Source organism: Chiroxiphia lanceolata, chromosome 2, assembly GCF_009829145.1.
Source record: "Chiroxiphia lanceolata isolate bChiLan1 chromosome 2, bChiLan1.pri, whole genome shotgun sequence".
Taxonomy (NCBI): domain Eukaryota; kingdom Metazoa; phylum Chordata; class Aves; order Passeriformes; family Pipridae; genus Chiroxiphia; species Chiroxiphia lanceolata.
Genome location: NC_045638.1, coordinates 92,210,885 through 92,225,119, shown reverse-complemented (window position 1 = coordinate 92,225,119; position 14,235 = coordinate 92,210,885). Strand labels below are relative to the sequence as shown.

At 40.2% G+C, this 14,235-nt stretch overlaps 1 protein-coding gene across 4 annotated transcripts in view; it reads right to left on the bottom strand.

Annotated features, from left to right (window-relative positions):
* Positions 1 to 3,396: 3,396 nt before the first annotated feature.
* KPNA1 (karyopherin subunit alpha 1) overlaps positions 3,397 to 14,235 on the bottom strand; it is a 51,348-nt gene continuing 40,509 nt past the window's right edge. For all 4 annotated transcript variants that reach the window (XM_032679437.1, XM_032679438.1, XM_032679440.1 and 1 more), the window contains 3 exons: positions 8,717 to 8,844; positions 7,824 to 8,002; positions 3,397 to 6,423 (listed from right to left, as the gene is read on the bottom strand). In XM_032679437.1, coding sequence (XP_032535328.1) covers positions 6,236 to 6,423; positions 7,824 to 8,002; positions 8,717 to 8,844 — 495 coding nt within the window. In that variant the 3' untranslated portion in view covers positions 3,397 to 6,235. The remainder of the gene's footprint in view (positions 6,424 to 7,823; positions 8,003 to 8,716; positions 8,845 to 14,235) is intronic.

Sequence of the window (14,235 nt, the reverse complement as noted above, 5' to 3'; positions counted from 1 at the left end):
AACAGTTCTACTGGCATTGAGCCCAAAGAGTCACACACTTCATGCTGAACAGCTTGCAGCAGCCAGAGATAGTATTTTTCCTTCTCCTTACAGTTCATTTGGAAGGAAATGTAGATTGGAAATGTCAGGACTGCTCAAAACCTGTTACTTCCCAGCACTGCCTGCTCACTGGTCCTGAGGACTCCAAAAAGAGAAGAGACATATCAGTTTGACAGATTTAACTTGTGAACTTTCTCATAGCAGGAGGGAAATTATTTTTTTTGAAACTTTTTCCAGATTAGTTTTGTTATACTACTAAAAATTAGCACTATTGCTGAGTGAATCAAAAGCCCTACAAAAATGCATGGGAAATCTTCTCTTTTACCTGGAAAAGAGAAGCAGTAAAATCTCTACTGCAGTCCTTTCTAGTAGCTTTGTCCTTTACTCCAGAGCTAGAAAATCGTTGCTGTAGGCCATCTTTCTATGAATTGCAATTCTGGATATCACAATGAGATGTAACCAGTCAGACAAGCTGTGAAGTCAACTCAGCCACAAAAGCTACAACCTTCAGGTGATACCATGACCTGCCATCAGATTCTCTGAATGGAAATTATCACAAGATGTCAGTCAAGCAGAGCAGGCTTCCACAGCTTTGTCCACTTAATGAGCACTGAATACAAGTCACATTTAATTCCACTGCAGGTACGTGAACACATTTTCCGTGACAGTTCTAGTTCTTTGCCACACAGGTGAGAACCAAAATAAATCTTGCCAGATTACATGTGATCATGTATGTATTAAATAAGACCAAAGAAAGAGAACATGCAATTCAGACAGTATTTCAAGTTTCCTTGAAGAAAAACTTGTGATTTATGCTTGGTGATGGCAGAGCTTAAAACTGTGTGTTCCAAAAATATTACCCTTTCAATATGCACCTGAGTGCTCTTTTGAACAGAACTGGAAGATACCTCATTTAGTTTTGGAACAGTAAAACTATTTGGACTCATCCAGCTGGTAAAGTACTTCAAATAAAAATGTGCAAAATACCCCTTAGAAAGCAACACCTCAGAGCAGCAATGGTAATCAGTTTTCCATTTTACTTAAATTTCTATAAGCTTTTTACCATTTACTCAAATATCGAAGTCTGGTCCAGTGGTTTGACAAAAGCTCCATGTATCTTTCTGTCACTCTAGTATCTCCACCATTTCAGTATCTGTCATAAAAACTGTGTGCATCACTGCCCACCTTTGTGTTTTCTTTCAGCTTCCACATAGGCTCCAGAGTCTCAAACAGAACCCCAACACAATGAGCTTTGTGCTGTCTCCAGCTCACTCCCAAGCATTGCAGTATTTTCTTTACAAGTAGCTGGGTACTAGAAAAACGATGTAAATCTTTCTCAGAGAGGCAGTGAAAGAAACCACCTCTTTCCTAGTGTGATGGCTTCCAAGAAAGCACTTCTAAACACAGACAATGGTGACAAAACCAGTGCGTTTCTAGCTGAAGCAGCCTGTCCAGCTGACTGGAGAACTGAATACACCTCGGATCACCTGACAGCTCACAGCTTTAGCCTGCAGCCTTTTAACAGTGCGTGATGGAGAGGAACATACTAAGCCCTTAAACAGCATTTAATTTTCTTTCCTTTGGCTTGGTCTGTAACACCATTCACATTTATTCAAAACAGTCAAATTTATCAATTCGATACCGTATGCCATATTGCTGTACCTCTTCCAAAGGCAACTGAAACTTCCAAATGCAACGATCAATCTGACAACTTCAACACTGCCTCAGAAGAGCATGCAAGAGCCTTATGGACATGGCCACGGCAGTACACAAACAGGTCCTGTTTATTTTCTGCTACGACTCAGGCAACTGAAGAAAGACCTTCATGTCTAAAATTGGCATTGGAGAGTACCAACTGGCATTGGAGAGTACCAATGGCCACCAGTGGTGGCCAATTTCCAGAGACAAATCATACTGAAAAATGTGGGGAATTACTTTAAGCTGGCAGAGAGATAAGATAGCTGTTCTGGAAATCCTCAGAGAAGAACAGAGGTGGAATAGCAAGAGCACTGTCACATGTAGGACCATCTAGTTCTTCAACACTCTTGGTGCTAACATAAAAAAAAATGCAGTTTCAAGAACACACAGGTCTTTGGGGGTCATTGTCTTCCTCCATTCTCTTAATGTTAGAGGAAGGGACTTGAACCACCAGTATTTGGTTTGCAGCAAGGAACCAACACAGGAATTTAAGAACAGGCTGAAGTCTGTAGGCAGCAGTTGCCTCAAATAATTATGTGGTGTCTTCCCATGAGCCCCAGGCACTGGTCCTGGCTTAGTTATTGAGCTTTCAGTAACCTGCCCCATCATCTCTTGTATCCTCCTGAATCCAAGAGAGTGACCCTGCCTGCCGTGTTCCACTGGGAAATTTACCAACAAAAAAATAACAGCTCCTGTTTGCTGGTCCAACAAATATGCTACTTAAATGGCATTACTGATCTGTGGTCAGAACTGCAAGACAGCAATTCCAGGCAGTCTTGCATCTTCCTTTCTCTAACAGCCAGTTTAAAATAGACATTGTTAAAACCTGAGTGCAGTGTTTCCACCTCATTACTGATGTTGCAGAAAGAACTGGAGAAATTTTCATGAATCTTTTCACCTTAGCGGTCTGCGGGGCTTTTGGAAGGTGCTTAGATTGGATCTCCACAAGTAGACAGAAACAAATGCATACATTGCAATTTGGAAGAAAACACGAGATCACTTTTCTGGCACTACAGGCTGCTTGGCAGAGCTAAGAGAAGAACCCAAGAACTCCCAACAGTTCCCTCACCTATCCTCTATGCAAGAGCAGCTGCCTCCTATGTAGATACAAAACAACAACAGATCATGCAAAACACAGTGTGACCATCACAAAAGTGGCAGCTAGAGCCGTTCTCCGAGATGGTCCCTGTCTGAGCACATCCTTCAGGAGAGCAAAGAATACTGGTTTCAGTGTTTCTAGCAGGGGACATAGCTACATAGAATTGTGTTAGGAAGTAGTGTTCAAGCAGTAACATATAATGATCCTCATCTTTTCAGCAGCACTTTTCCTCCAGAAGAGAGTCCTCACCTGTGGCCTGAATGTTATTTATTAGAAGGGTAACGTTATGCCACATATTTGGGTCTGCTAAAATGCAAATAGTTTACTTGCCCTTGGCTTGCCAAGTAATTCTGATTAGTCTATATCATTTCTTTCATAATGCACAAGTCTGATCTCCCTTCCGTACCCATTTAATTTGCAGCCTTTGTTAGAAGCGGATTTTGTTTCTTTTCAACCTATTAAAAAGGCTAAGTAAAGCAACGCCAAGACTGGTTGCTGGAAGATCCTGATGGAAATACACTCAATTAAGCACCATTTAAAATTACATTGAGACCTATGAGTTAGCCACATTTTAATCCATTTAATGTGTGCCGTGTTGATTTTTGTATTGTTGTGGTTTTCGGTCAAAATATTATGCAGTACCAGTCAAATGCCTTACACAGTCCAAGTATTTATGACAACAATATTACCTGTGTCAACCAGATCCGTCACTTCAAACAAACATACCAAGTTTAAAGATTTATACTTATCTGCTCTGAATTCACATATCCACAGCAAAAGTAACAAATAATGGCCAGGCTCCTTACAGAGGAAGGCACACCATTCAGCTTAAATGGACTCTTTTTTAATTCACTCATTTAGAGGCAATTGTCATTACGTTCTTGGGGGGCAGGGGAGGGAAACGCCAATGCACCACATTGTTTTCACTAGCCTGGAAGAGAAAACACTTATATATATATAGATATATAGGTATGTATATATATATACACACACTTTATGCATGTATATATATATATGTGTGTGTGTGTGTATATATGTATATATACACACTAGTGTATATATACACAGAATATACATATATGAATATACAGAATATATGCACACACACTTTGCTCAGATTTGTTTACAAAATATGTAGCATTTTTATACCATCCAATAAGAGGTACATGGTTTTAAACAAATCTTATAGAAATGACATGTTATTGGAAATTTACACGTAAAAAAATCCAGCACAAAAAAATCCAAAAGCTAAAACAAGATTTTGCTACTAATCAGTGCTTCTATCACCCTTCAAGAAAAGAGAAACACAGTTATTTATATGTGATGTAAAGGCAACATTGAGGGGTTTTTTTGCTTTTTTAAATTAACCACCAAATTTAACCCCCTAAAATTACAAAGAATTGAAGTCCATTTACAGATCAAGTGCAGTAAACTAAATGTTCCTTCAGCACAAAGCAGCACTAGAGAAAATAACTGGGAGAGGGAAAGTGGAGGCCAACTGGCTTAGCTAGGGAGGCAGCAGGTGGCTTCTGCAGTGGCCACACAGGTCAGAGTCTCCATCCTGAAGCAGAGACAGAACTGAAGACTTTATTTAAATAATGGTCACACAGAGCTGATGTTCAGGCCTTTGCCTAGCTTCTTTCAGCAGTATGACAAGTGATTTATGTATTTTTATAACTGTATCCAATGGGCTGGTTTTGCTTTTGCAGTGGCTTATCACTGAGAGGAGTCATGAGGATCTTGCAGACAGTTCTGCCACTAACATTTACCACAGGTCCATGACGCTGCAGTTGGCAGTGGCGATTTTGAAATGTTTACATTGGACAAATGTGTGTTCCAAGCATCCAAAATGGCTTGAAAGAACATAGCCTGATGCAGGGGGGAGCGGACGGCCTAGGGAATCCATTGCATTTTTCAAAATGGAACTGCCACTTTCAATCACGTGGCATCTCCCCAGTTGTGTGAAGAGTTTGGTGTCAGTGTCAGCTGAACTCAAGTGAGGAGTGGCTGGCCTTTGCATCAGAGGTCTGTGATCCAAGCAGGTTGCGGAGCCAAGAACATGCTGCTAGCAGAAGGGCAGTCCACAGCTGCAAGTGGCAGCTGTCATGCAGTCAGCGATGCCTTACAGATGTCACCTGTAGGAACCATGCGTTCCATGCTAATTCACCTGAAGTCTCATAAACAGCAAAAGGGAAAAATGAAATGAGAGGGCCAGGTGGACCCGGGTGTAATAGTACTATCCTTTGAATGTAGTGTCACTTTAGTTGTTAAATAAGGGGCTTGACCAGGAGGACTCTATTCCATCAGGTGAGTTGGAGAGGAAGCTCTTGTCTTGTGAAAATGAAAAGGAGATCTAATGCTCCTTGTGCTAAGTTTTACAAATTAAGATTTCTGTGTTCGGAAGGTAATTTTTCAGAAGACAAATCTGTTCAAGTCACGCTGTGTAAAAATGTGAAGAGGCAGACAGGAGTTTTTCAGCCATAACTATAATAACAGACTCTGGAGCATGAAGTCAGAAAGGACTTGATTTTTAAGGAAGGCCCGGCTGTATCATACTGTGCTGGCAAGCAGAAGTGAGGGCAATTTCTCCATTCTAGAAGCTGTTTTGGAAACTCATTTCTGGGGAGGTGATAAGAGTGACCTATTCACAGGTTCTTTTTTTGTGGATGGAGAGGAAAAACTGGGAAGGTATACAAATCTCCACAGTGGTCTGCAATCCAACTTGGGAGCTCCGTGTTGAGACGGGATGGGGCCAGATGTGTTCAATATTCTTAAGAACCACAAAACATGTCCATTGCAGCCTGTTGTTGCACGGGATAGAGAACTTACTCCATTATTTGTAACATGTTCCTCATGCCAATAACCCCAGCTGGCACATACAGCAAAGCAGACACGCTGCATGTGAAGGTTTAATTCATCTCTCGCCGCTATCCAAAGAGGCATCCAGGGGAGAACGTGGGGGATGAATTCAGCTACGTTCTCAGAAAGGCTGAACATCTCCCTGAACTGCAGGCACATACTGCAGCAAATACAAGAGAAAAGCAGACAGCCTTCTCTTGGATGCCAGGAGCGTGGGGGCTAGTGGATGAGGGACTATTTTCCCGTAAGAGGAACAAGGAATATCTCAAAGTATAGAAAGGTGCCTCAACTCCACGAAGATGACAGTGGAGAGATTCAGAATCTAGAGGAGAAGGGTGATTCTGGTGACCCCTTGCCAAGGAGGGGGCATCCTGCCATGGAGAGCCAAAAGTTTTCCAGACGTATGTAAGAGCATGTGCACGAGGCAAGCGAATGAGCGCAAACAGGGTTATGGAAAACACTGAGAGAATCACTCCACGGGTGGCTTGTGGCTCGACAACAGGACTGGCTACGTAGAGGAGCACACAGCACAGGGGCACCTCAAAGCTGGAAGCCTTCCATGGGAGCCTCACACTGCTGGAAGATGTACTGTTGCTGGTTGATGTCCACTTGTGGGGCAATGCTGCTGTCTTCATCCTCTGTTCCAAAGTAGTGCTCAATCAGATCAAAGGCCTTCTGATAAATCTCTTGATTCTCATGGCTCTGCAAAAATTCAATCTTGTCCAGGCCTGCAAAGAAAAGAAGTACATAAAAGTTACAGCTCAGTGAAAGCATATGACAATGACAGTTTTCAGTCTGCTGTGAACACTTACATTCGATGACAACTGTCTCCAACCTTTGGAAAGAACAAAGTACTCAACTTGTACTCTCCACAACCAAGGAAAAACAGGTTGAACTACAGAGTTCCCTGTAACTGTGTTACGTGTTTCGTACTCTCTGTCTGCCTCTACCCTTTCACCCAAAAATTAAATCCACAGGCTTGAATGGGTAAAGACGAACAAGGCCTCAAATTCAAAGACTTTTCGAAGAGACTTTTGGGACCAAATTTCCTGAAAGTGTGTTCCCAGTGCTTTCCTTACGAGGACCATGACTACAGAATGACTCAAGTGCAAGTTGAAAGAGACTTCTGATAATCATCCAGTCCAACCTGCAACCCAGCCCAGGAGTACTAACCAACACCAGATTAGGTCTGCTGCATCTAGACGGGTATTCAAAACTTCCAGGGATGGAGACTCCATTATCTAATCTGTATCCCATATATATACAATGCAGTTAAACTCGGGCAACCAGTTTTCGGGCAGGCATTAAGCAAATGGGCAAATTCAGGCCTTGTAGTCAGATACAAAGGAAAATAATACAGCAAGGAATGATGCTATAACAAAATCCAAGTGTTAGCCATTTTAGTAAATCTCTAATATTGGGAACTGTACTAGCTTTCTTGTCTACTCCTTTTACTATGTATGAAGACTAGAGTACACAATTCTCTGATACTATATACACATTCCTGAAACACTGATATGAAAAGGGAAGTTGAAACCTAGAAGCAGGCAAGAAAAAATCCTATTCTGATATAACTGTTCCCAGGAAGTCAAGGTGACCATGAAGGGAACCAAGGTTCAAGAAACCATGTTCAATGATGCTATCTTGTTCTATACTGCTCTTGATACCCATTTTTATTTTTCTTAATAAGAACTTAAGAGCAGCAGTAGCTCAGAACTGTGCTGAAATCACACTGGTACATGCCAGAACCTTAGCATAGCAGAGGCAAACAAGGAATTTGCAGCTGCTGCCATAATTCTGCAGGGCAGCAGAAAGGGATGGGGGAAAGGTTTGAAACCTGAGCAACAGAGCACTGCACCTGAGCTTTTATCTGATATGACTGAATGACTCCCCGAAGGTTTTCTCAGGGACAAAAGAAATCAATAAAAGAAAATCTGCACATACTGTTTTCAGTCTACACACAGTCAAAGATAATGTAAAAAACCAGAGTACACTGAAGACTTATCAAAGAATAGGTTATTTTCAGATAACAGTGATAAGGTAATTAATAGAATTGGATCTGCTGAAACTCTAATGGGATCATGATCTTGGCTTTATGGCCTGACTTGCTTAGGTGTTTTGCTCATACCATACGCTTCTTCAATAAGAGCGCAGTAAGGATTAATGCCAGTGCCGCTGCGTTTGGATTCCTGCTCTCCGAGCCTCAGGATATTCTCCAGCCCGTTCAGTGCTACTTGCACGATCTTTGAGTCCATTACTGTAAGGAGGTCGCAGAGTGGTCTGATGCATCCCAGTTCTACTAAATACCTGAAAAACACCGTATGGAACCCAGTTAATTGTCTGCAAAATTGTAATTGGTGTAGCCATTTAAGCACTTAGCATGAAGGTCTAAGAACCAAAGCAATCAGATAAAATATCAACTTGACTGGAGAAACCAAAATTACAGACATCTAGTTGTGTCTAGTCAATGCTGCTGAAGCAAACAAAATAACTTTAAAATACCTTCTCTGAACCCTCATTTATGTAGCTATGAAATGACGACTTATTTTTTGTACCATAAATTTATATTTATATAAACAGCAACTATGTTAAAAGTTAATATGTTTATAAAGTTATTTTATTTTATACAAAATTGCATATAAGCATAATGTACCAGTTTAAGTTAAACAGGAAAAGCAATACACGTGATGCTACTGTCTGAGGTGCCAAACTATTCCTCTCCAGACTGCTAATGTACTTGGCTACATTCTACAACAACCACTTAGAAGTTAGTTTAAAAGTTGCATTTAGTTTTTTCATGTAAGAGAAATGGTTCAATTATTTAAATAAGCATTACAACTAAAATACTTTTGTGATTTCTCCCTAAAGGAATGAAAGGCTCATTCACGATAAGGACATGGTCTCTCTGGATACAACACTGAAAGCACACAGAAAGGTTTTCCAGTTTCTAGGTTGATAGTTTGTTTTCTTGCACAAACATCCATTCACATGTTGCATTGCAACATTTTAACAATTTCTTACTTGATCTGTTCAGCAGAGCCTCCAGATGTTGCATTTGTGATTGCCCAAGCAGCTTCTTTCCTTGTCCGAAACTCAGCCGTTTGCAAAATATTTATAAGAGCTGGGAAGATATGGGCATCTATGACTGTCTGCAAAAACAAATGACACGTCAGGGTTATAATAAAAACTAGAAATAACTTTCTTGTCCTGAGCTAGTTAATGTCTATGCTCAACACAACACACTAAACAATGAAATGTCACTTCATCAAGGGGCAAAACCAATAAATCAGTTTTCAGCTTTACATTCAAAATCCTAGTTATTGCCATGGTTTGTGCTCATCCCAAAAGAATTCAAAACACATTCAGACTGTAGTGACTGGCATATCTAAGGAGTTACTTAATCATACCCTGACAGCAAAACAATGCCGTACTTCCCTTATTTTTCCAGGTAGTGAACCACTCAGCTATTAAGTCAGTAAACCATTAAGTAATTAAGATCCCCTAAACTTCATATTCCTGTGTGCCAATACTACCTTTCCACTGGGCAAGACAATGAAGCAAAGAGAACACAAAGCAGCAGACGGTTCAGCAACAGGGTTAACTGCTTAGCTCAACAAAGTGATCTAAATCAAATGAGTATTTGGGCAGCAACTCCTAAGTTTCTAGTAACTTCCTGTGAAAACAGCCTTCTGCAATAAGACACAAATTAAACCAGTTTTGTTACACAGATAGGACAAGGATCTGAAACACTTTCATAAGGATCATTCAAAACACCAAGAGGTTAGGATTACATTTTTAAACTACCACTTTACATTTGTAACTCATCACAGAACTGATAAAGGAAAATTCAAAGAAAGCCAAAAAGATCCTTTTCACAGAGCTCTGTAGAAGAAAACTAACAGATTACACATAGCAAAAGGCTGTAGTCAATTCACAGCATGAATGGCTACCTGGTGAAAATAAAACAACTGTTTGATATTTCTTTTATCCTTGCTGTTTGTCTGGACATCCATACTGAATCTGCTTTGCAAATCCACAGTGCCTATAGTTGTATCAACAGTGCCATGAATACTGTCTCCTTTGCCAAAAAATCCACACTTCTCGTACAGAAATCTAGGGTCCCCAAGGAAAACCACTTATAGTTCCGTCATGCCACGTTATATTATACTTGTACACTGCTGAGAATATTTGAAAAAGTGTCCTTAACTGAAATTTTAGAACATGAATGCTGGAAGTGCTAGGTCACAAACAGGAGCCAGCTATTTTAGAACAAAACAAAACAAAACACAACCTAAAAAGATAAAAGAAAGTATCTTTAAAAATGCTTTTTGCCCCCTGACATATTTTACTGCAAAAGAACCCACTTAATTTTTAAAAAGATACCAAAGCAACACACTGTAAGGGTACTTGAATACAAGAGCACCTGCTTCATGAAGGTTAATCAAAGGGAGATACAAGTAACAAGAAAGTAATAAATAAAACACACAGTGATACACATGTGATAGAAGGGAGTTAAGAGAAACAATCACAAAGAAGGAAAGGCTCCAGTCACTAATTAACGGGTCATTAAGAACCTATAGGCAGAGAGCCAGCCCGGACTTAGTAACTGATGACAAGGACAGGTGAAACTGCAAAACTCAGTAAGGAATCTTTTCATGACTGTTTTACCATGTAACCCCCCTCTCTAGCCCCTTGAACGCTCTAAGGATTAGGTGCTCACAAACGACATTGGCATGACTGAATTTGGGCCAGGAACTAGATGAGATCACAGAAGAAACCTGTGTCTGTGGGGCCAGCAACTGGAGTGGGTGGGCATTTCAGCATCAGTAGCTGGAGGGGCCAAGAACCAAGGTCCCAGAAAACATGAATTCGGGGCCAGCAACTGTTGTCAAACGTTGGATGAAGGGGCCCCTAAAACTGGAGCAGGTGAGGGCCCCAGCATCAGCCACTGGGGCAGGATCATAGTCCATAGGGCCCCTTGTGCCTGGATGCCAGTGACTGGGGGACTGAAGTTAAGTGAAGATCTCAGCACCTCAGCTGGAATGGGACTGCAGGTCACAGGACCCATGGGCTTGGGCACCAGCTCTGTGTGATGAGGGAATTTACGTAATCCCAAAACATGGTGGTGGGTGTGGAGGATCACGATTTATTTAATTTGCTGGCAAACTGACTAGGCAGAGCAAGTGGGAGGCCCAGGATCCCAGGCATGGACAGGGGTCTGCAAGCATGTGCATCTGTTTGCTAGTGAGAATCAAGCTGAACAAGCCAGTGAGTAGAACCCAAGCACGGTGAGTGAAGACAGCTCACGATCCAGCCATGGACAGCAGCTGAGCAGAGAGCCCACAATGACCGTCAAGAGATCTGTGACTGTGTGTGTGTGCTTGTGGATCTAGAGAGTGTTTTTTCACTAGTAAACTTCAGTCCTCATCAGACAGAGAGGAAAAAGAGGACTTGTCAGTCTACATTTAGTTTTATGTGAGTCCAGAGAGTGCTACACAAGGGTGTTGTTAAGAAGCTCTTAAAAGAACAGTGTGTTAAAGGACATCAAATATTCTCTACTGAAAGATCTTGATATAGATCTAGGATAGGATACTTGAGGGCATTAGGTTTTACTATTGTGGCAAAGAATAAGTAAAAAAACATCCCATTAGCACTTCTTAAATCCTCTCCCCAAAACAAAACTTTCATAGGAGATTTATTTCCTTAGAAAGTGTCTTCTTAAAATCAACTTCTTTAGTAACTACTAAAACCAGAGTATGTTACATGATAGCTTGGAACTAAATCAGCACATCTTATCTGACAGGCTCTGAACCTTCTTACTGCCAAAAAAAAAAGTTACCTTGAAATGTTTCAACTTAAACTGGTAAAATACTACAAGAATTTCAGAATAAAGGGAACTAGCAACAGGAGGACAGTTAAGTAGAAGAAACGTAAAAGATTCTTATTGTTTTTCTTCTGGCTCAATCAATTTTAAACTCTCTGTTTCAGTGCTTCAGTCAGTAAAATTACTCTTCTTAAGAGCGGAGAAATGTGCACTTGAATGTTTTCAGAAAGAACTGAATTCAGATGTCGCATCTCTTGGGTGAGTGCTCTTATTTCCATTTATTTCTGTTTCTTACTCTATTGTATAAAAGGCTACGGGCACCCTGTTTACTTTCTGCTCAACAGTGATGTCGGGCACCCTGTTTACTTTCTGCTCAACAGTGATGTCGACTATCTTTACCCAAGCAGAACAGGTTAAAGTACAACGATGAGTCACAGCCTTTCATAGGTGAAAGAGAGTGGCTCAAGAGAGAAGCAGATTATCAGTCACTATATTTTTATGTTTCCTACTGCTTGACATGCATTGTAAGTGCTGTCACCACCTCAGCCCAGCATAAGTCTCAGTTAAAGGTATTTAACTGTCCCTCTGTAATACAGCAAAGCTTTTCAACTAGCAGTCTCTCAACAGTTGAAACTTTCAGAGTTCAACTTTAAGGAAAAAAAAATTAACTACGTCAGAAAATGGTTTGCTTTAACCTTAATATCTTTACTAGATTTCAGAAGTCAGTTAAGCTCAGCAAGGGTGGTAACAATAACACATTAATACAGAGAAAGCGCTAGCAGCATCTATGACTTACACCCTATGTCCTGTAGACCTGCCCACAGTAGTTTCTCTGGAAAGCACATTAGAATGCCTAAGGATTCCTATCTCTATAATATTTTATGTGGGAACAACAGTTACTGTGGAAACAGGTCATGTTTCCCTTTCAGTTAAATTTCTTTTAAGTGATAAAATAGTAAATGCTGAAACAGAATTTGGTTTTGCCTTTTCTTTCTTTTTTTCTTGAAGAAAAGCAAACCTCAGGCAGAGTAAAACTCTAAAAGACTGTGACAGGATGAAGTAGTTAAAACTTCTGAGGATTTAGAATGGCTTAATTCAAATTACTTCACTTTTTTACCATTCCTATACTGCATGTGCCTGACATGTGGAAGTATGCTGAAGACTAAAGTAATGCAGTGCATACAAAGCACTCAAGATAAGCATGGCTTTTAAACAAAATGAACACAATTCCAGGATTTCAGGTCAATAAGAAGTTTAAAAACTGAAAGGAAATAAAAAGGTTTTAGGCTGCTACTAATAGGCACAGAGGTGGTATTTACAAAATACAACAAAAATCTCTTTTCTGCACAATAAGTAATCCAACGCCCATCCTCTGATACGTTAAACTAACACTGAAGTTTTTACCCAGCTGCATCCATTGGTATTTGTTGGAACAGAACCCTCTCTGGAGTTGTAACTGTAAGTCTTTTGGAAAACTAAAATTCAATTTTAATTGAAACATGAATTTTCAAATTTAATTTGAACTGATTTGTAATGCTCAGTCCCTCAGCAAATCTGTCCTCACTTTCAAAGTGTCAACTTTTTTATGTTTATTTGGGGTGTGGGTTTGTCATTTTGGGTTTTTTTTAATAGTTGGTATCCCTGTGCTGCAGTCCTCCAAGAAGGTTGCCTGTCTTTTGGAAACATTCTATCCATCTTAATTTAATCAATCTTCTTCACTTTACAGTATTTGATTTTTAAAGAGTGAAGCTAGATAAAAAATGCATTTTCAGAGTGTTATTACACCTGCATGGATACGTAATCTAAATATATTGTAATCACTGTTAGGAAGGTCTTCAGCAGCAGTATATTAAATTAGTATTTTGAGCTGGTAGTACCATGTGAATTTGCTTTTCCCTCTTTGGGTTCCCACAACGAAATCACTTAAGATATGCAAAAACACACATACACATCTATTGTGCACATGTGGACACCATGTCTACATATGATTCATCACATAAATGTGAAGGCAAACAAGTTTTATACCGTGACCATTTCCCTGCTCCTGACAGCTCTCTCATTACCTTTAACAAATCAAGATTACACTCACCAGACAGCTGGCAGCTGCAAATACAGCCCTACTGCTCCTCCTGGCTGGAAATTATAGTTCATAGAGGCTGCTCAGTTACTTCTATTCAAGTTACCTTGTTTATTGATTCAATTTACAACTGCTTTATAAATAACACAGTAAATATTTGTAAGCCAAAACTATGTAACATGGTGGCATGAGTACAAAACCAACTGGCACCTGAGAGTCAGAAAGGAAGCCCTTCAGATCTCAGTTCCAATGAACTTTTATGTTGTTGACACAGTCACGTAAGCCTGTATACTCCAAACTGTGTATAAAGCAAGCCTCTAGACAGTTTACACAAGGCTGCTACTGCTGTCAGGAAGAACCTGTACTATAATGAACAGCACCTTGTTGAGCTGTCTTCTGCTTTTAGGGTCAGTCCTAAAAAAAACAAAACCAAGCAAAACCAAAACAAATAAACAACTCAAAACAAACAAACCAACCAAACTCCCAAAGGCAATACACACCACTGACTGTTATGGTTTTCAGGTAGAATAAAGGAATTAAAGGTATTCTAGCTCTGCTGCCCTCAGTGTGGTGTGAGGTATGGAATTCACCACATGCAGAAGTCTGAAAACAGATTTTGTACTTAAACACAAAGTTAAA